At 38.6% G+C, this 27,578-nt stretch overlaps 1 protein-coding gene across 1 annotated transcript; it reads left to right on the plus strand.

Moving 5' to 3' along the window:
* Positions 1 to 1,817: 1,817 nt before the first annotated feature.
* On the plus strand, positions 1,818 to 27,388 carry TANGO2 (transport and golgi organization 2 homolog). Its single transcript, XM_084217105.1, has 9 exons — positions 1,818 to 1,947; positions 7,058 to 7,179; positions 11,077 to 11,165; positions 11,365 to 11,484; positions 12,488 to 12,602; positions 19,435 to 19,505; positions 20,867 to 21,020; positions 22,711 to 22,815; positions 24,577 to 27,388. Exons 2-9 carry the CDS (start codon positions 7,124 to 7,126, stop codon positions 24,695 to 24,697), a joined length of 831 nt encoding a protein of 276 aa, XP_084073231.1. The 5' UTR covers positions 1,818 to 1,947; positions 7,058 to 7,123; the 3' UTR covers positions 24,698 to 27,388.
* The last annotated feature ends 190 nt before the right edge of the window (positions 27,389 to 27,578 follow it).

Genomic DNA, 27,578 nt, shown 5'->3' on the forward strand with positions numbered 1-27,578 from the left:
ACACAAAAATAAAAGGAAGAGCCAAAATGGCCACCAAATCCACCATTCACAAATTCTTGCAGTGGACTCTTTTTGTGCAGCCTCCTAAAAGGCTTTTTAAATGACTCTGAACTTATTCTTACTTCCCATATGTATTAAAAATAGAAACAAAAAAATCAGGAAAAAACACTATTTCGTTTTAAGCCTATGGACACTTTCTTCTTCCCATAGATGTGACTACTGCTGAAGGTATGCAGATTATCATCTGCAGATTTTAAATGAGAATTGAGCCTAGAAGCTAAACAATCTTTAGTCACAGTGATGAGTCTATACTTTAAGACTCAAACAGAGTGCCAAAAAGAGCAACGCATTACACTTAATGTGCATTCATTTTACCAATTTCAGTGTAACAGAGATTTGTATAATTTGTCTATTTAGTCACCAGATAACTGCTTTAAATAACAACTCTGTACCTGAAAACATTAATACATTCTAGGTTTATATGTCTCACGGTAATAACTGCAATCTATTATTGTGTTTCAGAAGCAGTAGTACAAAGAATGATGATCATACACTCACCCAGTAATTTTCATCAGTAGATCTCAAGAGACCTTGCAGAGGTCAATGTGATCATCCCATTGTTGATGATGGAGAAGGAAAGCATTGAGGTGAACTTGCTCAATGTCATATGCCAGAGCAGTGCTAAACCTGACAATTGACTTTAGGTTTTCTGTATCCAGGATAAAAGGTTTTGCCTGACAAGCCACCTAACACATCCATATACCCCTGGGAATTATTTTAATTACTGTTTCACATCTTGTGTGTATTGTGTTTATCAGTGTTAGAACCTGGAAGAACACTCCAGGCTTTTATGGTTCTCCCTTACAGGCTTCACTCTAAAATATTTTGTAATTTACAGGCTCCACTGAAACCCTCTATTGCCACCCATGAAAAAAAAAGTCAAAAATAAAGTTGGAGATCTTGTCTGAAAAATGAAATAATAATATTTCAGTAGGACAAAAAGGTGACACAGATCCAATCCCAACCCAAATCTGCAGATCTAGGTAAAATTACTAAATGTTTGGTTATCAGTTCTGATCATGCTGTGCTAATAAGTGAAAGCAAATTTGATGCTGTCACTTGTGTTTTCCTCAATCCTCAGGAAAGCTGTCCTGACTAGAATTCATTCATATCCCATTGCAAGCTCAGGGCTCAGTGACTTTGGGGCCTTCCTGGAAGCAGAGTCTCGGTCAGGGGAGGTGGTCGGGGGAGCAGCATCCCTCACAGGGGCCCTGTTCTGAGGGGTCAGGAGCTGCATCCAAACCCACCAAGACTGTCAGCAGCCTGGGAGTATCTGTCCTCAGAGGTATGAGCACTGTGAAGCTCAGATCAGTAATATTATTATTTCACACCTTCACAGAATCAGCAAGATGAGGAGAGACCTTTAAGATCATGAAGTCCAACCTCATTAACCACTGTAACCTCTATAAACCACTAAACCACATTACCAGATTTAAACACCTCCAAGGATGACGGCTCTGCCACCTCCCTGGGCAATCTGTCCCAATGCCTGACCACCCTAACAGTGAAAAAAAATTTTTCTATTGCCCCAATTTCTCGTCTCAGCTTGAAACCAGAAACGCTGGCAGCAGGCTGAGGCAGCCAAGAAGCAGCTCAAGCGCTGAGAGAGGAGTCCCCAGTGCGCTGGGGGGTGCCGGGAGGTGTGGCACCGGCCCCTCGCACACGCCCCGCGGAGCTGCAGGGCCCCGGGCTAGGGCTACAGGGAGGGTGTCGCTGTCGCTGTCGCTGTCGGTGTCGGCGGGCCCTGGGCTAGGGACGCAGGGAAGGTGTCGGTGCCGGCAGCGCCAGCGGGAGGAGGAGCCGGGCCCGGCCCCGGGAGAGGCGGTGCTGGTGGGCCCGGCCGCCCTCCGGAAGCGGCGCGGGGGACGGGCGGTGCGGCGGCCGTGGGTGAGTGAGGGAGGCGAGGGAGGGAGTCAGGGACCGGGGGTCACCGTGCCTGCAGGGCGGGCTCGGGCACAGCCCGGGGCCGCCTCAGCTGCCAGCAGCCTCCGGGAGCTGCCGGGCTCCTGGTTTGGGGGCTGTGTGTGCCGTTCTTGGCCACCGCCACAGCCCCGGCCCTCCCCGCCAAGGAAGGTGCTGCTCCTGAGCGCCATTTGCTTAAGGTTTTTATCCTAAATTTATCCTACAGCACCTCTGGGGATATTTTCAGGTGTCAGTTCGCACCTGTTTTCCTTGGTTATGCGATGGCATTTCATTCCTGCGTGGGTGGTGGCTGTTTGGTATTTGTGTCACGTACAGGAGTAATTGTAAGTGTACAAGAGTAATAAAGTAATTTTTAAATTAAGTTTTAATATGAAATGACCCTTTGAGGTCAAGAAATAGTCATAGTTATGAAAACTACTAATGTCTTTTGGTGGTTCGTCCGTGAAGAAAACCTAAGAATCGTACAACAAGCTAAAAATACAGCTTTTATCTAAGGAACAGGCCTTGTGAAACAGATCCGTTGCTGATCGTGCTCTTAATAAACTGGGGCAAAGGCTGTTTTACTCCATTGTTGTAAATGTTTCTAAAACATGATGTGGTGAAAGGTTATGTTTACTGTCGTTTGTTTCTCATGGGAACTGTACAGTGGATCTAATCTAGTATAACACTAGAGAGAAATCAAGCAGCAGAAAATAAAATAAGCCCGTTAAACTTGGGAATGCCATTCACCTTGCATGTTACTTTCTGTGTTCAACTGTTGTATTTTTGCTTTGCTGTCACTTGCAGGGAACACTGACTCTTCACCTTGGTAGGGTTACAAAGCTGGTGTTACTTACAAACGCTCTTCACAGGGAACAACCTGGAAGTCATCAAATTATAGATCCATCTATTCCACTTCATCTGTAGTTGTTAGTATGGCTACTGATGAGCATATGGTACACAAGGGAAGTCCAAAAATGAAACAGTAAAATGCTTTAAAAATGCAGCCAGGAGACACTTTTCTCTGAGGGAGAAAAATAGATTACTTTAAAGAACTAATCAAGCATGTCTTATTTTTGATGATTTTAAAGTTTGCTATTAAAAACCTCATTTCAGTAGTGCAAGAAAATACATCCAATTTTATGGTCCTTCTATGGGCATTTGAGGACTGTAGGGTTCAGTTTCATTTGGACAAACTCAAAAGAGACAGTAAAATAGTTCTCTACTCTGCTGAACACAAGTTACTGTTGTAGTACATAGAACTAGCAGATTCCAGTGAATAATGTTTTTAGCTGTGTTTTAAACTGCACCTAAACAATAGTTTTGGATGAGTTGAGATCACTGTGGTAACTGACAGATGTTATTTATGATGCTTCATTTGTGAATACAAGATACATAACGAATGGCCTCCTTTTCCAGAGCCTGATACTGGGAGTTATTAAGGGTAAAATAGTTTTATGCCAAATTATGAACTGATTGTTTCTAATCAACCAAATGATGGTAGAACCCTACGAAAAGAACATACACAATCTATCATGTTTGGGTCTCCTGAAAGTCCCTCTAAATGCTACCTTATGCTGGCATGTATCCACTCAGGCTTTTAACAGATCCTTCAAATGAGCAAAACAACACACTGTGCTGTCTAACAGAGTACTGTAGCACAGAACGAGAATGTTAGTTACTTGAATGTCATTTCCAAATTAGCGGTGCCATTTGGAGCAGAACGCTTAATTACAGGATGTTTGTGGTTCTTGACAAGCTGGTTTGTGTGTATTAGGCACAAGTTGGACAGCAAACTAGAAACATTACAGAAATAGGAGATTGTTGCTATCATGTCATCCTTGGTAACTGTTGTCTTATTGAGTAGGAATAAGCAAACTAGAATTTATAAAAGCTCATTATCCAGAGAAAAGTCTTCACTGACTCCAACCTAGAGCACAGGATTTCTCCCTGCTTCCTGCAGACCTTGCCATGTTGCATAGTGTGTATATTCTGGCTTGTATTCTCCTCAAAAAGAAAATCAGAAAGCAAGTGTTGTACCACAGCTTAGCCTTTTCTATTTGAACTCTGGCACCTCCTTCATTTCTAAGGATGGTTCTGAAGACACATTTTCTGCAGAAATGGAGATTGAAAATCAGGTTTTGATCTGGCTTTGGACTTGCTGTAGGATCAAGTTGCAAGTGGAAGTCACCTTCTCCTCTCCTTGGTCTGTGGGGACTCAGCTGAGTTGAGCACATGTGCTTTGCAGCTCCAGCTCTATGCAATGTGCTCATCTCATCCCCGTGCTTGCAGCAGCAGCTTTTATGTGAGTATGAGCTCAGGAGAATGGTACCTGCATGAAGACTTCTTGATTGAATGTTTATGTACTACAACATCTATGACAGCCTCTCTCCATTTTTTTTCCTCTTAGTGTTTTGTTAATTATTGTGAATTTCAGAATATCCAAATTTGAGTCTGACTTTCAGTATACTTCTATTTAAGAATTTATGGGTAATATCCACAACAGGTGTTTCAAGTGCAATGTCAGCTTTAATTAAAGAAGGTACCAAAATACATTGCTTGCCTCCTTTGCCAGTTAAGTGTTGCTGCTATTTGTTATTTTAAGGAGTAGCTCTGTTTTATCTGCCTTAAACATTTCTGTTAAAAAAAAAAAAAAAAAAAAAAAGCTGGACTGTTTATATAGGACATATAAGCATTTATGCTTGTCTCAAGGCTGGCAGGTGGAGCCTGAGATAAAAAATGCTGGTTTGATATTTCAGGTTAATAAAAGCATAAATGTAACTTCAAGAATTGTAATAACATCAGGCAAGGTTGATGGGGGGACAAAAAAGCATTTTGTCAAAGCAGTAGTACCTAATAATAATGACTGGGGATTCTAGAAAGGTACTGAAGTGTTCAAAATATTTGTTCTTCTAGATAATTATGATGAGTATTGCAAACTTACTTTGTAGCTGTTTTCTGACTGGCATTTTTTGTTTAAACTTTATGCTGGCCAGTAACTTGCATGAGCAGCTAGACCTACTAGATTATTTGAAGGGAACTGAATAAATCAGACAGTGGAGCCTGAAACCTGTTTATTAAAATATTGGTTTTATGAGTGATTAATTGCAAACAGTTTTCTATCAAGTAATCCATTCAATTATCTGGCAAGGGACCTAGCAGCCGTATCTCCATAGTCAGTGAGAGTACTCAATGACAGTTGGCATTAAAAGTGTATTTTATATCCATGCTTTCACCAAGTGAGCTTCTTTGCACTTGGCCAAAAAAAAAAAAAGTTTTTAGGATTCCCTGGCATACTCACAGTAGTGCTGTAGATGGGAACCTCTAAACCCAAAGATTTGAAGGTGATCTCTTCTGAGCTATGAGTGTTGTTTCTGAAATACTCTGTGTGTAGAAGATCCAAGTCTTCCAGTACTGGCAGTTCAAGCCCAGTATGATTGCAGTCTACTGAAAATTCAGCCATAGATGTCTGAGAAGGGGCATATCACCTTCTCAAAAGTGCTTAGGTTTTCTCTATAAGGCTGGCTATGGTCTTTTTAAAGACCTGTTATCCAAAATTCAAACTGCATCTTCATTTTATGAGGAATTTCTCATGCAGTTATTTTGGGATTGACTTGATAGAGGCAAAGAAAGCCAACAGTGTGTTATTGTGTAACCTGTGTAACATAAAATAGTTGGGATAGCTCTGCTATTGCTGCTTTTAGCTCATGGATTATGAGTCAACTTGGGAGGGAAATTCCTTTTGTCAGCAAACAGAATTTAAAATACTTTGAGGTATATTTATATATATACAGAGACACACACGCTCCTGTGCACTAATTTTCTTGTCAAGCATGTCAGGAGTGTTGCACCTCTTTTTGAGTTATTTCATGTCCTGCAGCAGAAGTGTCTCTTTGCAGGATATTGGGCTGCAAGACTGAACTTGTGCTCTGGCAACAACAGCAGGCTGGTTGTGGTGCTGAACTGTGACTTAACAGGAGCCAGCAGCTATGGGCAAGCTGTTAATTTAAAAATAAAATCTGTATAAATGCTTCACTTGCAGCTCTGTTTTTGGTAATGGGAATGTAGTCAAGATGAGCCATTTCCTGATGTCTCTTATGACAAATTATGAAGCAATTAAAGGGCAAGAGAGAGACTTTCCACATATCTTGAAAGTACAGTTAAAAATCCTAGGTTTTGTACAGAAGTTTTTTCAGTCATTGAGTTGCTTAGAGGGCCTTAGAGTTGTGCTGTTGTATTCTGCCTCCCTCTCCTCTTGACTTACCTTGCATGGCAAAGCCATGCCTGGCAAAAGCTGTCAGTAACAATAAAAATGGTTGTGTGTCATTGGATGGTGACATTCTGATGATAATTGTTTGAGCAGCCTCAAAAAGTAAAGATCAGACTGCAGTTTTATTACCAGAAAAATGTTAATTGGACCACACAAAATATTTGAAAGCTGTTTTGTTGGTTTGAAATGGAAAGCACATTTTTCATTCCATCTGGATGGCCAGAATTTTAAATATAGCACAAGTGCTGGAAGCTCCTCATCAAAATGTAAACTCTGGACACAGAATGTCCCATGTGTTTCTGTTTGTTCCTGACCTTTTACACAATGCTAAACAATAATAATTTCTCTTGGACATTGATAGTAGCTTGGCCTAAGTTATACTTTATTTGCAGATCTGTGAGTGTCTTTAATGAGGCTTTTTCTGTCTTCTGCAACAGTTTGAGTCTTATTTTCTCCTTTATTCTAAAAGAAGCATTTTGCCTTCCTTAGGGGAAAAAAGTAAAGGTGCTTTATTGGTAATGAGCAGAAAATTGCATAACTTTTTTTCATGTATTGCTAGCGCTCTACACTTTGTCAATATTTTCCTGATGCAGGTTTTTTCCCTAAAAATCTGAACTAGCCCGGCATAACTTTGAACATACTACCATAAGAATTTGGTTAGTAAATCAGTCTTCAAAACTATTCTGTTTTGGAAGTTGTATTTTATTTATGTATCTGTATTATGAGCTATTAGTTAGTACATTGCAGTCCTTAAGCTCCAGTACAGCAGCAAGTTTCTCTTTTTATAATTTGCAGTGTAATAGGTAATCTTTATTACCATTTTAGTCTATTACAGAATGACCTTGCATTGAGCCTTTGTGGAAGAAACAAGATTTAAACATCACTTCTTCAATGTGCATCCTTCTATTCAAATTTGACCCACGGCCAGTCTCAAAAAATGCTTACAGGTAAGATAGTTGTAGTTAAAACAGACCTGCTTCTGTAATATTTTACACACTTCCTTTTTGTAGCTTGTGTGTGAATTACAAACTCAAATCAATATTATGTGTTCAACTGTGCTTTTGTAGTGTTTAACTTCATGGCTTTCCCCATTGGAGGAGTTACTGTACCCTTTTTAGAACCCTTTGGTTTTAGACTATATCAGAAATGTTGGGCTTTCTAATTATGGACCTTTTGCTGGGGATCTGTTGTGCTGTGTAAGTCCTATTCCAGTGCTTGGAAGTCCTGCCTTCTACTTTATTATTTAAACTAAGGGGAATCCTGTTTGTTGGGCATCACAGTTGTAGCTGTCCCCTGTTTTCAGTGTGGTAGACACGTTTAAGGCTTCCAGTTTGCAACCAAGGAATTTCTAATAAGTGTCCTAGCCTTTCCCCTCCCCAAAATCTGCTTGCAATTAAAACTGTAGGCAATAAACTAAGTCATGTGTATGAAATGCTTAGCCAAAAACTGACGAAAAAATAAGTTTGCAGGCTTCTAGGTCAGTTTATAAGAATTTCTTGATGTCATGCAGTGAGTTTCCAAAGTATTAAACATCCTGTAATCATTTTCTCTCTCATTGTAGCCTGTCCTCTTTAAATTTCATCTCCAATATCAGTATCTTTGAGTACACTGAGTATGTAATAAAAAGCAAGCACTTCAGGCTGTAAACAGACTATGAAGGTTTATTGCTGTGTTTATATATACTGTATAGGTTCCATATTACTTTGTAGGGTACAAGTATTGGTATTCATCCAGAAACCATCAGTCAGGCTGCTCAGTAAATCGTTGTGCCTTTCACTGACTTGTTTTCTTGTCCTCTTATATTAAGAAGCAGATGCCATTCTATAGAAAGAGAGGAAACGAGAATGGAAACCTCAGTTGTCCAGAGTGCGTTCTTTTCTGCATCAGGAACCTGCCTGGAAAGGGATTTTGTTTATGATGTGACTGGTGCTGAATTATTATATCCATTTATTTTGTCTGACTCTCTTTGTGTTGGTAGTTAGCGAAAGACAGATTCATCAATTTGATGCCTCTTGGGAAAATCCTTTGGATGTAAACTGCAAAGTTGCTTGCCAAGTGAACTTTCTGCCATGATCAATATTTAAAAGTAGAACTTAGAGTAGTTTGCTTGCTATAAAAACTTGCATCAAGATTGAAGTTATTAATTTATATCAGAAAACAACTTGCTGTCAGCATCAGAATAGACAACACTTGTGAGATGTTGGCCCAAATTCAGGAGTATTTAATTGTATTTAACTTTCTATCTTTTGTTGAGCAGTGCCTCGCTCTATACTTTTAATAAATCACTGTGAGCTATCTTTTAGGGTGATAAATGCCAGGCCACAGTGTTCTTGATGTCAGGTTTTAACATCAGATACATAACTTTAGTCCTTTTATTTTCCTTAACACCAGCCCTCTTAATTCCAAGCAGTGTTGTAGCCGTTGGGCCAAGTGAGACATCTCTCTACAAGTTCTTGCTAAGGGCAATTTTTCTTGACAGTTCAGGCATCGCTGTGCTGTATCTGTTTATTTCATGGTGAGGTCTTGGAACAGTTTTCCCAACTAGAAGGGGATTCCTGTACCTGCAGACACTAATTTCTTTGTCCATCACAAACCAGGCAATTCAACTTTCCTTACTGTTCTCTGCTTTGCATTTCTAACTGAAAGAAAGTGTCAGTAATAGGCGTTAAAAGTCAACAAGACAAACACCTTGTCATTGTCTGAGTTTACTGGCTAGAAGAAAATAGCCAAGCTAAAATGTGTTCTCTGTAACACTTGGGAGAATTTTCCATCCAGGTAGACTCTGGTTTCTAGAGCAACATATTGGTCAATTTTCTTGAGCATCTAATTAAGCAGAGAGCTCACTCTTGTGACACACGAACAAATCCATCTTCCTGTAGGATTGCAACTGGTTCTGTTTTCCCTCTTGGGGCTTGTTTGTGGTAAAGTTTAGTACAGTGTAACAAGCACTTTACTGTAGTCCATTATTACTGTCAGAGGTAATATGCTGCCTCTACATCCTTCTGAATAGTACTGTGTGCATCTTACAAATAAATTAATGTTTCAAGCTTCAAAGCTATAATCACAGGCTCTTTTCTGGAGCTGAATTGCATTGTAGGAAATCACTTTAATGGAATGATTTCTCATGTTTTCATTTCTCTCAATATTAAAATAAATCTTAATATGTAAATCCTAATACAGTTGAATTATTTCAGCTATAAAAATAGCTGAATAGGCTTTTTGCAATTTATTAGAAGATGAGGGTTACTTAATATCGCTCCTTTTCACTGTAATTATGTTTCATAAATGACAAAATAAAGATGTTTTTATTATTATACTTTTGTATACTAGCCTTGTGCTAAATTTAGGGGTCTGCATTAAACTTGAGATGGGGAATATTCAATCACACAAAAAAGACTTTGTTTATTTTTATTATTTAGATACTATAAACAAATAGTAACTATGGAGTTTAATGTAATAGAAACTATGTAGTTTCATGTCAAGAATTATTGAAGGCAAAGTATAATTGAAGCTTCAGGAGATGAGAAGTGCACTTCAGGCAAACTATTTTTTAACGGGGAGATTCTCATTTAAATAAAAATTTGTGAAAGGAGACTTCATCCTGTTAATGGAGCAGGTTGAAGTAAGATGACAGATATTTGGTAAACCAGAAGAAAGCCTATAGCTCAAAGACTAGAATCAGCTAGAAGAGAAATTATGTAATTTTGAAAGGAACATTATTCTATTTGCATTGGAAAGAAAAAAATGTACATACAGTTTGCTTTCCAACAGATGTTATCTTTGTTGGGCAAAATACTAAGCACTTACCTTACATAAAGGATGCCATTGAAGTGTCAGGTTTTTCTAGTTTCTCTATGGTTGATTATGATTCTTTTTCTGTAGTATTTCTAATGGGCAACTTGTACCTTGCAGTCCTCTTTTAAAACACTGTATTAGGGAAGAGATGAATTTGCAGGAAAGTTCAGAAACCTGCAGAAAATATAAGTACATCTGAATGCCAAACAAAGTAATGAGATGTCATTGGAATTGATTCTCGTGTGTTGTGGCTAAAAATTAGAATTAAAATTGTATGGTCTGTCTTCAGTTTCCAGTAGCAAACTTGTCTTCTGCTGTGCAGCTGTAATTGAGATGCAGCTGGCAGGAGGAACTGACAGTGAAGAAGATAACTGAGGTTAAGGAAAACTGGTTAAGAAAATCTGCAGGTTTTTGAAAGATTGCATTTCATTAAAATTAAATTAAGCAACATAGCTGGAGAGAAGAGGGAGCGTTCACAGTCTCACAGTTGAAATAAAGGCGAGTCATGTTGTGGGTACTGATGAGCAGGACTTTGGGAGCTTCCTGCAGGTCTGTGTGCAGGCACCTGCTGCCCTGAGCCTCCACACAGGGCTTGCCTGGAGTCACCATTGTCTTTTACCTTTACTTGGATCCATTACCTGCTCCTCAGGTGAGGATGTTCTACCAATGAAAAACACTTTAAAAAAAATTCAAAATAATAATAATAATTTTCTTTAATTAAACTATAACTTTGTGCAGAGGAATCTAAAGGTTGTTTATGCAACCTTAATTCAGTGTCTTCTTTTGTAAGAATTCTTTTTTGAAAACACCAGTTGCCTCATTCACTCACCAAGATGGATTTGCTGGTGTCTCATCACGGTGAGAGAGAAGGCTGCTGTCAGATGTCAGTCGAACTTTACACTGAGTGATAAAGGTGAGGTGGGAGATAAAGGATAGTTTCATGCTTGAAATGAGTTAATGCTCTGGAAAAAATTGGATTCTGCTCCTGCCTGTACTGTGAAGTTCCAATTTGTAAGTAATAGTGTCTTTTTTCCTCTTGTGTTCTGCAGGCTTATTCTAGCAGCTAATAGGGATGAATTTTACCACAGACCATCCAAATCGGCCGAGTTTTGGGACAGCAGCAATGAGATCCTTAGTGGTATGTATGTCTTGCTATTTTGAGTGGTTTATTATATAAGGGAATCATGGCATGGTCTTTTCATTATTAAGATGATGGTGTTGTCTTTCTAATAAGAAATTTTCTTCTTCCTTATACATCTAAGGAAAACATGTTGTGAGTTTGAAACATTTTTTAATTTTAATGTATTTAATAACCTAACTCTTACTTGTTCCATTAGGTTTGGACATGGAGGAGGGAAAAGAAGGAGGGACATGGCTGGGAATCAGTAAGAAAGGCAAGATGGCAGCCCTGACAAACTATATGCAGCCAAAGATTGATAAAAATGCAAAAGGAAGAGGTATGGAGGAGTTGAAATAAAAAACAAAAAAAAAGGAAGTGGACAAACAAGCCCTGATGCTCCAGTAAAATAGTGATGATTACAGTATTAATTTTCTTAACACAGCTTTATGGACAAAAAGAATGTTTATGTGCTGTAAACAAAAATCTTTAACTGATGAGTTTGAGTACGTATGTGAGGAACTTGATTTGGTTAATATTTTCTTGATCAAGCAGGCATAAGTAAAACAGGATGTAGTGCCTAGGGCCTGAAGTCACATTCATACAAGCTATGCAGCAGCACCATCTCCTCTACAAAGTAATTCTAATTAACAGGCAGAAAAATTAGCCAAGCATTGAGCTAGTTTTAGATTACAGTAGACTTCTTAAAGTGCATATTCAAATGCAAACACCTTTGTCAGGGAATGCAACTTGGATTATGCTGGAGGTAGCTTTAAAGATTCTTCTTCCCCATTGATAAATCAGAGGAGGAGAAATAATAAAAAAAAACTCTTTCAAAGAGGATGCTCAAAACAGCACATCTGTGGGTTTTTTAAAAGTAAAAATAGATTTGTGTGTAACTGTCATATGGTACTGGATTGGAAATATATTGCAGTGACAAACCATGTTATACAGAGAAACAAATGAACCATGTCATTTGTATGTCATTTTAGGGTCATATATCAGGGAAGTGAAGCAAGGCAAGAAAGAATTTGTCAGGTGGGAGGAGACGAAAGGCGCATCCAGTCCAGAATAGTTAGTAAATGTGAATTCTTAGAATTTTACCAAGAGCTTTTGACTGAGTTCTTCAGAGTAAAACTCATGCTCTTAATGTGAACACGATACAATGATGTAAGACTTTTAAAGGCTGGTTCATTATTTGGGTTGGTTTTGTGGTTTGGGGTTTTCTTCCACTGTTACAGCCTGTTGGCAACAGGAATCTTTATCTTTGTGTTTGTTTTACCAGGGCTGTCAGAATAGTGAGCACACACATACAAGTTGCTCTGTGTACTTCTCTTTCTTAGGTACTCTTGTAACAAACTTCTTGACTGCAGATCTGGACAGCTACTCTTACTTGAAGAAAGTTTCAGTAGAGGGACATCTTTACAATGGATTTAATTTATTAGCAGCTGACTTGAAGTAAGTCTATAAAACATCACACTTCAAATATCAGAGGGAGAAAGATAATAACAGTGCTGTACATACAAGTCATAGCACCAAAGTGTAACAATGCAAAGTCTGTCACAAACTAAAGTTAGAGTTCAGGTTTTGTGCTAATTGGTATGCAAGGCCCTAATTTTATTGTAGCCTTCCTTTCCTTTGTTATTGTGTATCTTTCTGACACTGGAGAGCTATCTTGTATTCTAACCATTGCTTCCCACAAAACTTCGTGCAACTCCCTGTTAGGCTGTAGCCTGTCCTTTTCCTGGAGGCTCTGGGTTTTGTGTTTTGAGAAGACAAAACCTCAGCTCATAATTTCTCAGACACCTTTTTTTCTCTGAGAGTTGACATGCTGCAGCAGGATTAGAACAGCTGAAAGCTTTCAAGCTATTATTCCTGTCAGAGTGTCTGTGTCATTAATCTTTCCTTAAACATTAAAAATTATCACAAGACAAACATTAACCTTAAGTTTCTGTAGCTGAGAAAGGATGTTGGGTACTTAATTATAATCAGTGTGATGGACACAATCCTTTCCACTGCTTGTGCAAGCCTCTATGCACAGGTACATCTGCTACTTTGCCTTTGCATTCTGCCTGATGGGGAAGAATGGAAATCCAGGGCTAAGGCATCTCCAGACCCTGTGTCAGTTCCCAGTTGGATGCACACTGCGTGACTGGGAGCACATCTAAACTGCCAGGAGCACACTGCTGCTTTGGCACGCTTGGTGCAGAAGCATTAATCTTATCAGACAACCTGATGGTGCAGGGCCTTCTCCCACTCAGCTTTTCTACATGCTTCTGGGAGTGCTCTTAAAGCATTCCCAGAATTCCCAGAGGCCACTCTGGCCTCTTAAAGAAGGCCAGAGTGTTTACTGTTTTCAGTGGAAATAATTTCTAGCACCCTCTCACTAACTGGCCTTGTATTTACATTTTTCACTTTCTGTATTAGACCACCTTCAGCTAATGGCTCAGACTTACCAGTCAGTTCTGTGAAGATACCGTGAGTATTTCTGTTTGCTGGGCCTGCTTAGAAATAAATATATAGGTTATGTTTCTAGAAATTCAATCCAGAAGATGGCCAGGCAGTTAGAGGCTTTGATACTTTTTGGTCTTTTTACTCTCTAGTTTATAAAGTTCATTGTTTCACCAGAGACTTCCCAAAATTTTTCAGTTGCCTAAATTGATTTTTACCATGGTCAGAGGATTTGACTTTTTGAGCTTTCTGCTGTATGTTGCTGCCTGGCTAGATTGCATAAATTGGAAGGCTATCTTTTACTGAAAAGGCAACAGAAAAAATAGATGTTTTCAAGCAAACATATTCAAGGTGTGACCTAGCAAGCAGTAAGTTTGAGTTTCTTTTAGTGTAGGAAAAGAGAATAGATATAATGGCTGGTAGTATGATGATATTAAAGTAGGTTTGATTGATTTTATTTAAGGCAATCATTCCTGTGTTGGGTTTGTTTGTTTATTCCTCCATGCTGGGGTGATGGAGAGTTGTATGCTCAATTGAATAGTCTTTCCATGGTGATACAGGTCATAATTCCTTGTTGAGTATCACTCTGAAAGCTGTGTGTGTTGATTAACTTCTCTGCTTTGACATGTCCTTAGCCTTGGATACTCTGATGAAATGAAATTCTTGGCAAGCTAATGATGCAGAGCAATTTCAATAATATTTGTAAACTTGTCATTTTAGGAAATTAGAATTACTCCAAAAAGAAATGTGGTATATGAATGGGAGCTACTTTTCTGTGTAAATAGAAAATGATATTGTAGTTGATGCTATTTTGTTGGGCCATGTTACTGTTCAAAACAAAGATTGAGGACTGTCCTTAATGTGTTCTTCCATTGTGTAACAATTGGTGATTGGCTCTGTTAGAGTGTGTGAAATGGAGGGGAAACTCAGATTGAAAGTGTAAATGAAGCACTGATGAAAAGGGATGTACCTGAGCACATGATTCTGCTGAGTGTAAGCAGCATATTTAGAGAGATTTACAATGTTTGAATCTTCAGGTACACGTTTCAGAAAAAGAAATTTTAGCTTCTCTCAGTATGATTATGATGATAGTATGCTAGATGACAGGTGCAGTAATACAAGAAAGGGAGCTGGAGACAACTATACAGGTTATAAAAGCTCATTGTTTATTTCCACAGCTTAGTGTGACTCTTATTTTTAACATGCATGGGTTCTGACACTTTCAGTGTAATAATCTATTTACTCTGTGGCATCTCTTTATATCAATTTAAACACTATTGATTTGTTGTTTTAAGAAAATTACTTAGTACTTTTATTTTTCTGATTTTTCAGTTTATCATCTTGGGTGTACCTGCTGAGTATGAGAGTCATGAATATTTATTCAGTTATGCTGAACATACTTTTATGTTGAATTATAGCATGTGGCAAACAGTGTCTGTTTGGAATCTTGTGCAGCTGCAAAATTGGCTTCCAGGAAGGCAGTGTTGCCACTCCTCTCATTTTTGCTGTCTGTAGGTCTGATTAGAAAGGAATAAGGTTATCAGAGGCTGGACTGTTCTGTAAAGTAAATACCTGCTCAATATTCAAAGGGGTTTTTGTTCTTTCTCCATTTGTGATAATTCCTGAAGGCAGTGAGCTGCTTTTGTTGATGATCAGGACATCATTTCTGTCCTGGGGAAAACCTGTCTTCAACAAATCTACTGCTGCACCTAGGCTTTCATGGGTACCTCAAACTTGTGTCAGGGCTGTTGTGGCAGCATCTCACTTGTGTTCCTTACTGTCAAGTGTGTAATTCAGGCTGCCCTGAAGGACAAATTGGCAGCTTCTTGTCACCCACCCAGCAAGTGTAGTCTCTGACAGGCTGTCAGTTAGAACCCATATAGTTTATGTGCAATAAGATCCCTGTGTAACAGGAGTGAATCACTTTCTCCATGATGAATAGACAAATTGTGCCTTACAAACAAGTCAGCTGGTGGGGATTACAGAAAATTGCCTTTTGGGTGAACTTGTCTGTTCTCCCCTGTCACAGGCAGTTCTCAATCCCTGCAGGGAAAAACTAGTAAACTATACCATTACCTGCAGGCTCTCATTCAGCGTGGTCACTGTGACCTGGCTGGGTAGGAAGGATTTGATTGCTCTCCAGAGATTGGATTTAGGTGTCTTTTCAAAGTGAGATAGGGTCAGAGTGCTGGTATGAAAAGAACATGGATGGCCAAGTCCCTGGGCTTGCTCTGTAAGCTCATTTGCTTTTCTTCTCATGCACTGTCCTAATTCAGTATCACCTTTTGCAGAGTATAACTGTCTTGCTTCTTGTGGCTCCCTCATGAAAATGAGGTATTTCTGCATAGATCTTTAGTCACTTCCAGTGGATGGAGGGACAGTCCAATGTCAAAAGAAAGAAAAATGCTTCTGAAAAAGTTTTTTGTCTCTTTCCTCTGCTGTGAGCTTCTGCCTGGCCCAAAATATTAGGACAGTGACAAAGGAATGTTTAGACACTGACAACAAAATCAGAGTCTGTTTTAAGGCAGACTTTGTATGCTGTGAGTATCCAGCAGAATTCTTTTCACCATTTCATTTGATGGTAGGTGGTACATGTTTGGGCTTTATAGTTGGTGGTTTGGTGTTTGCTTGTTTATTTTTAGCTTCAGAACAGAAAGAGTTACCTGATTAGCTCATGAACATTGAAGAAAAGAAAATGAATCTGTGAACCATAATACTTATTAGAAACTACTGTCCAGCATTTCAACGTTGCTGCCAGTTTCATCTTTTTTCCTTGCACAAAAAATACATGCACAGATTATTCACAAAACAATCCAATGTCCTTGTCTATAGCAGAGTAGAGCTCAGTGCCCAGGGGAGTGATCACTTGGATAACCACACTCTGCAGCTTTACTGCCTCACTACTTTTTTCCTTTTTCTTTCATTCTGAGTTTTTGTTGGACATTACTTGGAGCCACCTTGAAGGTGAAGCAGGGCAGGAGTGCAGAAGGACATTGCTTATGTTTCATCAACATTAAGAAGTGATTGTGGCAAACTCTGCATGGCTTTCATGTTGCTGTGAAGCTTCTATTACTACTGAGATTTGTGCTGCCTAGAATATTTTCTAGAACATTTATTATTGCTTACATTTTTTGACAGAATGATGTGTCTAAGAGCATAATTTTAGTTTCTTTCTGCTGTCAGCTATGGCTGGGATTTAAAAATATGTCTGTTGGGTCCTATTGTCATCACTTTAATTATGCCTTTATTACTTCTGCAGTGAAATTGGTATCTATACCCGTAAGGCTGTGAGGGAAGAGAATCTTGAGTACAGGGCAGGGTTTTGAGGCTATTGCTGCAATCAAGCTTACAGTGATTTTTTTTATTCTTGGCTTCTGTTTTGATGTTCAGTTCTGAGTACCTGTAAACAGTAGGAAGGGAATAGGCAGAGCCAAATGATAAAAGAAAGAGTAGCTGACTGGCACAGTGAACTAAATTTTGAAAGTATCCCCATTTCAGAAGTCTCTTGGGAGGCTTTAGTCTTCCTTTGACAGCAGGCAGCAGCAGTGCTGCAGTACAGGTAAGTGAAAACACTCCTCTGGGGGAGCGTGCATGCCATAAAATACGGATGTCCTGAATTAGTGACCCTGCAGTTTGTATGTATTCCCCATCTTCTTGATAAACTCCAGGGGATCTTGTTACTGCATTTGTCAGTGACACAAATCTTGGAAGAGATGCTAGAGGATTATATTCTTTCATGTAAAAAGCTGTTCTAAAGGAAGTCAGCAGTGCCAGCTTACTCACCATGCAGTCTCATCTGTGACAGGCCTTGTCTTACAGCTGTGTTCCAGGGCTTGCTTGGGCCATTTGTCCGCCTTTCCACCTGACACTGTCTTGTGAGACTTCAGATTATAACAATTGCTCTGATCTTTTCACAGACCTTCTACAGCAGGTACTTGAAAAGAGAGTAGTTAATGCACCAATACAATAGTGTCTTAAGACACCTAAGGTGGGTTGTTGTCTGTGAAGAGTTCAGGTGTTCAGTAAGTCTTGGCATCAGCATAAATTTGAACAAGGATCTTAAGGATGAGAAGAAAAAGATAAGGAAAATAAATGTCTTTTGAGCTACTAGAGGAAAGTTCAGAAATATTATATGTTTATTTTAACAGTCCATAAACTGTGAATTGAGTAGCTGATGTTATCATAGCTGATGTTATGTCTTATATGACATCTAACAAGAAAAATAGTGTACACAATATGCTTGCTGTGGTTGCTGTCTTCTGCCTCTGCTGAAAAACTTGATGATCTTTCTGTGTGGTATCAGCTCCTTGGGTTTGGGAGGAGGAAGAGTAGTGCATTGAGAAAGGCACTTCTATTTTTGCTTTATGTGAGCTTTTTTCGTATTCCTCTTCTTGACTTCTCTGACTGGTATAATTAATAAGTTAATATTTCCTTCTTCATTTGGCTGTCTTGCAAAGGACACTGTAGAATGTCTTTCATAATGGCTTTTCAAGAAGAATATAAACAGCTAAATCAAGACTGTTTTGCTTGTTATTAAGGTTTGAGTAGCGGATGCTAAGTTATGCAGAGCAATTTAAGTTCCACTACATCATTAATGAGATTGCATTCTATATACTCTGATTTGCATCAGCACAGAGATACTCCTTTTTATCTTAGGAAAAAAATGAGGAGTTGGAAATAGCTTCTCTTCTGTGTTATGCTTTGTGCTACTTAATCCAAATTCAGTCTTAACTGCAAGTTTTGTGGTTTGGGTTTTTTTTGTTTGTTTTGGTTTTTTGTTTGGTTGTTTTTCTTTTTTTCCAATTTGGAAACTCTATGCGCTGTCTAAGGAGCTGGAGCTTGGGAAACAAATTAAAAATTGAACTATGATGAGAATGTGTTTGTTGGTAACTGTGAGCAAATAAATCACTAGGGGGAAATACAGAATTAGATCTCATTGCTGTATTCTGGCAAATTAAAAAAAAAGCCAAACCCCACCAAGTGGAAGTGATCTGAAGAATCACGATTCCATGTCAGCTGAGTGATGGATGTTGAGAGTGAGCCATCTAATGGCAGTCCATTTCCCACAGGACACACAAGGCTTATTGATGACTTACTTTCTCTTTTTTCCCTTATCAGTTGGTTTGGTGTTTGTGTTGTCAGTATCAGTGTGACTGTGTAGGTCCCTGCTGTTTGGATATGCTGATACAATCTCTGTCAAATAAGAGTTGTTTGCAATGTTGGAAGCTGTCTCTGAACCTTGTGCAAGACCCTCCCTGTACTCTGTGCACAAGAGAGAGTGAGTGCTGCAGCCAGTGCCTACAATTAGAGAGATTCAGTGACTACAGTGATCTGAAAACAGCCAAGAAATGCACAAAGGACCCAGCTATGCCCTGCAGCATTGCTGGGAGTGGGCCTGAAATGCACTTCTGCCATCTAAAGTGGCCCACAGCAGTCAGTGGCTTAAAAAGCAAGAAAGATTCAAAAGAAGCGATGGGGAAAAGGGTACTTGCTGTGATGGACAGTTCCTTTGTTTTCACATGCCCCCTTCTCCCAAACAACTAAATCTCCACTTAATCAAAACCAGTTTTTTGTTATTAAGCCTGGCTACTTCCATGCAGAAGTTATGGGGTTTTACTGAATTTTACTGCAGTAATGTTTAAAATTGATAATGCTACTTCCTGATAATGGTGCAGTGTTTTGAGAGGAGGAAAGTAATAAAACACATCAATGTCTGGTATCATAGGAGCAACAGTGGGAGAAGCATCTTAATGTGCTCAAAGATTGCATGAAATTAAAGCATAATCAAATATAGAAGCTGATGGCTTTTCAAGGAGAAATTTGTATTTATATTTTTCAGTACCACCAAAGGAGATGTAATTTGCTACTATGGAAACAGAGGAGAGCCAGAACCTGTTTTCCTAAATGCTGGTAGGTTTTCTTCGGAAAGGTCTGAATATTACTTTTTCTTATGCAGCTGTATATTGTTCTAGTAATTTAGCTACTGAAGCATTGTCTTCACTGACTTTTTCTTTGCATTCTTTAAAAGAAAATATTACTAACTGTCCTTGAATTCATATAAGTTTTTGTTAATAACAGGCAGCAAAGAATCAATAGTTCATTAAAAGTTTCTGTCCATGTCTGTGTATGTACCCTCCTGCAGTGCAATTAGTGGACTCCTGCTTAGGTAATTATGGCAGAAGGACAGCAGTCTGTCTTGAGAGTGGAATTTTCAAAGGGTCTGACCCTAACTCCCCTTACCCAGCAGTTTGAAGGTCACAGTATGACTATGCTCCCCCAGGGACAGACTTGGCTTTAAAAAAAATACAATCTGTCTTATCAGGTGAATCAATTAAAAAATATTTCAAATCTAATTCTTTTCTAGCTAGCTACAGAGAGCAATGCTCCAGAAGTCATCATCAAAAAGGCAATTTAAATGGAACCAGGAGACATGGAAGGTTCTGAGCAGTGTAACTGGCTGGGAACAGTTGATGGCAGAGCCTTACTTTGCCTGCTAAGGTTAATGGTCAAAATGTGGCTGCCAGTAGGCAAATTGTTATTGTAGCAATTACAGCATAAGTACTTGGAAACAGCTATTAGATTTTGTACAGCTACAAACATAAAACAGATTTTAATAGAGACATTTTTTTAAAAATTTAAAATCCTGCCATGTTGTAATGAGAAACTGAGTCACAAATTCTAGGTATCTGTAGACTGTACCAAAGATGGTTCTGGTCTCTGTGCTTAGACAACAGACTCCTGTGTGCATGGCTCCCTTTAGGAGGAGAGGATGTTTGGTAATCTTTCTTGCCTGGCTTGTTGTGAGAGGGTGCCTCTAAAGACAAGGGTCCTTCTTGTCATGCAGTGCTGCTTTGCAGTGTTTTTCAAGAGTAAAATCAGAGGCAAAGATAAATTATGATTATTATCCCTACATTGGACAAGACTAGATTGCAGAAATTATAAAATTCTGTTGTGCCTTCATGGTTTAGCAAACCAGAAATTTAATTTAATTTAAACTAACAGCTGTTGATGTGAATTAGAGTACAACTAGAAACAAGTACTGAGCATTAGCATGAGGGGAGTGCTTAAGCACAACCCAGCATAAGATGGGAGCCTGTTGTATTCTCCTGTTCAGAAATGGGGCTTGTGTGTTTATGGCACACCTGAAGGTAAAGGTTAGCTGGGGAGTCACTTAGACTTCATTAAAATTTTTTAAATCTGTGACGACAACTGCAATCACCAGAATGCGCTTTCCAATTAAATTGGGCTTTTTTGTATGTGTGTGTGTGTAGGAATATATGGATTGAGTAATTCTTTGTTGGATACACCATGGAAGAAACTTCAGTATGGGAAGCAGCTTTTCACAGAAGTAGTCAAGAGAAGTCAAGACCTTACCAAAGAAGATTTGGTGAAGGAGCTCCTTACAGTGATGAATAATCAAGAGCCGTAAGAACGTGATAGCTGGAATTTCTCCAGTACAATATGACCCATTTAAAAACATGCATGTAAAAACTGTTTTGGAGGAAAAAAGCACTTTACCTCTTATTAATTGAAAGCAGTGTTCTCACAGAGCCTGACTTTCAACAGTATTGATTTTTAAGCAGGAGACACAATTAAGGCTACTGCAATCTTAGACCTCATCAGCTGTGCACTGGTTTCTCTGCAACCTTTTTTTTTTTAAGATTGCACTTCTCTTAGTAAGGGCAATGAGTGCATGACTAGGGATGTGCAAGCTGCTTGCTGTCAGCTTTTTGAAGGCTCACCTAAGCTTGGTTACTGCACTTACAGAAAGCACTTATTTACATAGATCATAAAATGATTTGGATGGGAAGGGACCTTAAAGATCTTCTGGTGCCAACTTCTGTCATGGACAGGGACACTGTCCACTAGCACAGGTTGCTCAGAGACCCATCCAACCTGGCCTTGAACACCTCCAGGCATGGGGCACCCACAGCTTTCTCTGGGTAACCTGTGCCAGGGCCTCAGCACCCTCACAGGTCTTAGTAGGTTCTACTGTTCTGTATTGCTGCTCAGAGTGTAGACAGAGGGTAGAGAAGCAGCACTTCAAAGTTCAACCAGCTGCCTTCCTCAAAAGTGCAGTTGTTTCAGGCTAAGTGGGGGAAGAAGAAAAGGAAGTGTGTGTACAATTCAGTCAAGGAAGTTTCAATCAAGGTAGTCCCCAAGAGATGAATTTGAGATGTAAGGAAGGTTCCTGCACTCATAATTGATTGCACAGTAAACCTGAGCACATCAGCTGGATGTTCAGAAGGAATGGAAGTTGATAGCACTACATTCTGCACACATGGAGTTGGGTACAGGAGGTGCTGTGGTCTAAATTCATATCATTGCTCACCATCTGGTAACTTTCATGTTTACCTTGACTTTTATCTGTCTGGGAAATTATTCAAGTTGAAGCAAAGCTGTTTCTGGTATAAAGATTTAATTTCCAAAATTTTACAGCAAATTTTAATGCCAACATTCATCAACGTGGCATTTTTCAGTGGTTCAGAATAAAGTTTTGTATAAGAACTCAGAGATCTGAGCAAGGAGTAGTAACTGGGGAGTCTGCTAAGCTGTCTTAATAGCTTTTTTCATCTGCTATCACATTAAGTGACTTTTTAAAAAATTGTTAGACTTTATACTTTTTACTAGTAAGAAGACAAAGGTATAAGATACAATATCGTCAAATGGTCTCCCCTTAATGTTCAGTAATTCCATTTGATCTCATGTGAAACCATCTGACTATAAAAGGGAAATATTTACTTACAAAAAGCAATATTTAAAACTGAGCCTGTAATCTTTCCAAATCACACTTCAAGATGAAATGATCTTTTCATAATAAATATGAACATGTAGATATGCACTAGCTTTGAACTTTCTTAAAATACCCTGTTTCATATTACTTTGTGATCTCTTTGTGTGTGCATATTACAGGAATGTAGTGGGTACAGCGGTTGGTTTAATCACAGAATTCCATTCTTTCCTGATGGCTTTTTGTCCTTTACCCCCTCTCTCCTGCTTCAGCCCTGCCTTTGACTGTGATCTCAGGGATGTCCTGGAACTCCTTCCAGATCAAGAGGGATGAATGTGTTAATATTGGAGATTTTTTTTTTAACTCTTTTCCTACTTTTTTCAGTCAATTACCAGACCCTGCAATTGAAGACCAAGGGAAGGACTACATCCGCCCCATCCTGAACAAGTACGCGGCTGTGTGCGTTCGCTGCCCGGGTTATGGAACCAGGTAAAAAACCAGCCAGAAATGGATGTGTACTGCATCAAAGCACACCTCAAATCAGAATTGTGCTACTGTAAGGCTAAATTCTATAGTGACTGCGTTAATTTTTTAAAAGATATTAATCTGGTATCATTCAGTCATGTATTTCCTTGGTCAGTATTTGAGTGTCTGGGACCTGCTGCTGAAGAGTATTTGAAGAGTTCACACTGTGGTTCATCTTTGATGGAGAGCACAGCACAGCTTTAACTTGTCCCAGACAAGATAATACAGTTCTCCTGCTTCCCCAGCGTAATAGCAGATCTGAGCACATCTAACTTTGATTTTACCAGAGATTTGCAGAACACATTCTCCTCCACAAGCAGGAATCGTGTCACCTGCATTGCTAAATCAGAGTTTTCCTTAGACATTGCATCATAAAATGGATCTGCCATTTTCATACATTAAGAACATATTGCTCTTGTTCAGCAGAACCTGTATTTCTACTTCTCCCCTAACTGATGCTGCTGTTTTTACTGAGATATTCTCGCTCTCTGCTCTGATTGTTCCACCAAAGCTGCAAGAAGAACAGAATAATGCAATGCAAATCTTCATTTAATCTTCACTGGGACAAAATTGCTGGTGAATCCTGTTGCTGGTGGTAGGGAATTGCTGCTCTAAAAGTCTGCCAATAATTTTATCAGATTGGTCTGTGGCATGGTCCAGCCATAGTATTTGCTCTGTAGAGATGGGAGTTGATAAGCAGAGTGCTCACTGCTGTAGGCATTTTCAGTTGGTATTCTGAGAGAGATACTCAGTATTTATAGTGATTTCTTTAAATGTATTAAAAGAACATTTTAAATATAGGATAATGAAGACTTAACATGGTAACAAAGCACCTTCCTCCCCTTGCTTCACAGATTGGAGTTCAGCCATTTCAAAGGAAACAGGGATAACTTGGTAGAAATACTGACCTTCTACTGATGAATTAGCACACATTTCAAGTCTCCCTGCTGCTATAATTGTATGCTCACACTTACCTTTCCCTTAGCAACAGGGCTTAGTGAATAGAGGTTGTTAACTGGGCCTCACTTTCTTATGAGGAAATTAAGTGCTTTTTTGCATGAGTGGAAACCTGTGAAGTGACTTGGGAAAGGCCACCAGATGAAGATGCAAAATTCCTACTTTCAGTCATCCCTTTGTGGAAGGGTACTGCAGTGTCCATGGAGAAATGACAGCTTAGCCAAGGCAAAATGGAATAGATGAACAACTGGCATCTGCTTCTCATGGAAGCAAATTTCCTCTTTGGAAGGGTCCTAGAGAGACACCTTGTTCTTGATCATATATCAATGTCCTGTGATAATTATTAACCTATACAATTGATTTGAAAGAAAGGGATGAAGAGAGTGCTATTGATATCAGTAATCCATATGGGTACATGTAGGGTGTGAAGAAAAACTTAGCTTTATGCTACGTCTTTCTGAATGGAGCACTTTGCACTAAGTTTAAGCTTTTACCATAGTCTCTGCAATGAACAGGTTTGTGTGACAGCTGCTGCAAGTGCAGCAGGGAATATTCAAAGCAGTGGCGTGACAGAAGAACAGACTGAAAATGCCCATTTGAACTTGTCAGGATGATTTCTGCCCTGCTCTTGTGTTGATGATGTGCTCAAAAAAAAAAAAAAAAAAACCAAAAACGGAAAAAGGGTTAAAACATTTGGGAGTGAGGGATGGCAGGCTGGAAGTTTCTGTGCTGGAGCCCAGGTGTAACCTTGTGCTGCTGGCTTTGCAGGACGAACACGGTGGTGCTCATCGATTCCGAGGGATGCGTTACTTTCACCGAGCGCAACATGATCAATGCTGATGTCAACCAGTGGCAAACAAGCACCTATGAATTCAAACTGCACAGTTAACAACTTTCCACATGAGTGGTTTGTAATAATAGCAATGAGACAACAAGCCATTAAGCTCTAGTAAATGTTTTGTGCCAGCCTCCACAAACTAAAAATAGCAAGGAAAGCAAAAGTTTAAATAAACTGGTATCATACCCTATCAAGCTCACAAATGCTTTGGATAAAACCAGATGAAGATCCTTTTTTTTTACATGAAGTAGCAACTTATAATCAGAAATATTTTATTTTATACCACCCTTTCAGGGCAAGGCTATCTTTGTCCAAGACAAAGTCATTGCTTTTTTGTAGGTGTGGATTTTTTAAAAGATGCTATTAGTAGACATAAACTTGTTTTTAGTTCTAATGGTGGGGAAATATTTGCTGCTTTTATTGTTCTCTATGAAGGTTTTACCAAACTTTGGTTTATCTTCAACATATGCTGTTAAGGTTGTACAGTTGATGCCAATGTGCATTAAATGAATGTATGTTATCCTGGTAGTATTAAGTGCTTTAGTCTCATTTAAGCTTTTCAGTGCCATGGTGCAATGTTCTGCCTGGGGGGGGGGGGCAGAGAAGGGGGATTCTTTACATTTGTTTTTCTATAGATAGTACAGCAATAGATCTAATTTCCAAAACTTGATCTGAGAATCAAGGTAGGGAATTTAGTTCAGTTTCTGTTCACTTTTACTGAAAGAACCATGGGAGCAGACTTGCTTATCTTTGACCTGAATAAAACTATTTGTGCTGTGACATCCTGTTTCCTGATAGTCTAATTAGCAGTATTCTTTTTATTATTTTCTTCTCCAGCAAGCAGGTAAGGAATAGGTACCTGTTTGCAAACAGAAGCTGAAGATGAGGTTTTCATGTATTGCCTGTTTTGTGCATATAAAATTTTGGATTCATTTCTTTATTGGTAGAATGTGTTACAGCCTGGAGTGGATTCCATCTCATGGATTATTAGTAGAAATAGCTATGTGTTGTAAGGTGACACTGTTGCAGTCTTATATTGCTGAAAAAGTTGAATATTAAGAGGTACTTCCTGTGTTCTAACACCTGTGAATTAAAAAGCTATTTAAATGCATGCTTTTTTCAATTATTCAGTGCCAGTGTGGGTAATGGAAGATTCTAGCTAATGTCAGGATATTTGAAAACCCTAAACTATTTTTGTTTCTATTGGTGTTCTGTTTTGATTTTTTTTGAATCCTGAATATTGGGTTAATGGATCACCACTATTTTTTTTCCTTTAGGTATGCTGGCTGCATTTCACAAGCCTCTGATTTTAATTAATTACTGCAAAGTAGTCAGATTTTGGAAGATGTGCAGCTGTTTTTCTGTTCTCAAGCTGGTGTATTTTGGCATTCTCACATGTGTGTGTAATGGAGGCAGCAGTAAATGAGACTTTCCATTGAGGTGAAGTACTGTGAAAGGCCATTCCCAGATTTGTATTTGTCAGGAAATGCTAAAGCAGCATTTAGTCAAATCTCTTCTTTATATTTGCATATTTAAATAGCTTCTAGATACCAGGGCTAGACATTACTAGACACAGGTTGTGGATTCAGTTCTGTGTAAATGACTTTTTGACTACCCTGATTGCAAGACAGTCAACAGTTGTGTTGGGTTGTACATGGTTTAGAACTCAAAGCCTTCCAGACTGTCCCTCTGAGCTGCAGGAAATGGTCAGCCCTTTGTAATTTTTTGATGACTTCTTAAACTATATATTTTTATGGCTAAAAATGTTAACTGTTATTTTTAGATGCAAAGTAGCTAAAGCTGTCTTAAATTTGAGTTTACACATGCATATCTAGAAACAAAGCCCTGCCTCAATAGCTTGCTCTGAGAGTTTGCATAGCAAACTTTTTTATATCCACTTACAAATAGTGGATATTTAAACATGACATTCTCTTAGAAGACATCCTAAAGGCAAGCAAAATGCATGCAGTATCATACTAAAAGCATTTGTAAACTTCAGTCTTTATAGCAGTCCTGTAATAATGAAAATTTATGCTTAGTTTTTACATATAGGCAAAGAAAGGTGAGTCAGACCTTAGATGTAAATATGGATTATAATAATTTATTTTGATATGCTTGAATCAGAATTCTAAATCTGGGATTTGCTTTTTCTGACAATTAAGATAAACAGGAAAGAGCCCAAACTTTGGATGTTGTTTTTTATCTCATCAGAATAGTTAATAAAGGGAGGTTTTTAAATTTATTTAGAGGCTTTTGTAAGAGGTTTCTCATTGGCTTCAGTGGAAACAGGATCAGGACTGCTGTGCAGGTATCAGCAAGTGGTGCTTGTCCATACAAGTGATAAGGTATTTGTGAAGTGCATGATCTACTCTGTGCAAATTAGAGTTGCACTGGAAAAAGGCTACTGTACCTACAGTTAACAAAGAAAGTGTTTTATTTTTATAAAAGTATTTTTAATAATAAAAGGGAATTTTAAATACCAGTTTTAAAGGATATAAAGGAGAGAGGTGTATATAGGAAACTACTGCATGGCATTTTATTCAGTTTGCTTATACATGTCATCTCTTCAAAGTCATACATTTGCAAGAGATTTTTGTTTCCTGATTTTTTTTTACTATTGGAATGGTAGTGGAAGAAATTTTAAAATGTGTAAACCTCAGCTATGTTTTTTGCTTAAAATTGTGTCATAATTGTTGTTTACATGTGTGTTCAAAACTAGAATCAGAATAAAGTCAAGCTGGTGACCAGTCTTTGTTGGCATTAGTAGATTGTGCATTTTTGCACATATGTTTTTGTTCATTTTTCTGTAATTTGGTGTGATACAATGAAGTAAAATCTTTAATGCCATATTAATGATGAAGGAGCTGTAATTTAAATTCTATTTCTGGTACTTAATTCCATTTTAAGAGTGCTGTATTTTTTCTGGGGTTTT

This window comes from Fringilla coelebs, assembly GCF_963513975.1.
Source record: "Fringilla coelebs genome assembly, chromosome: 17".
In the NCBI taxonomy this organism is placed as follows: Eukaryota; Metazoa; Chordata; class Aves; order Passeriformes; family Fringillidae; genus Fringilla; species Fringilla coelebs.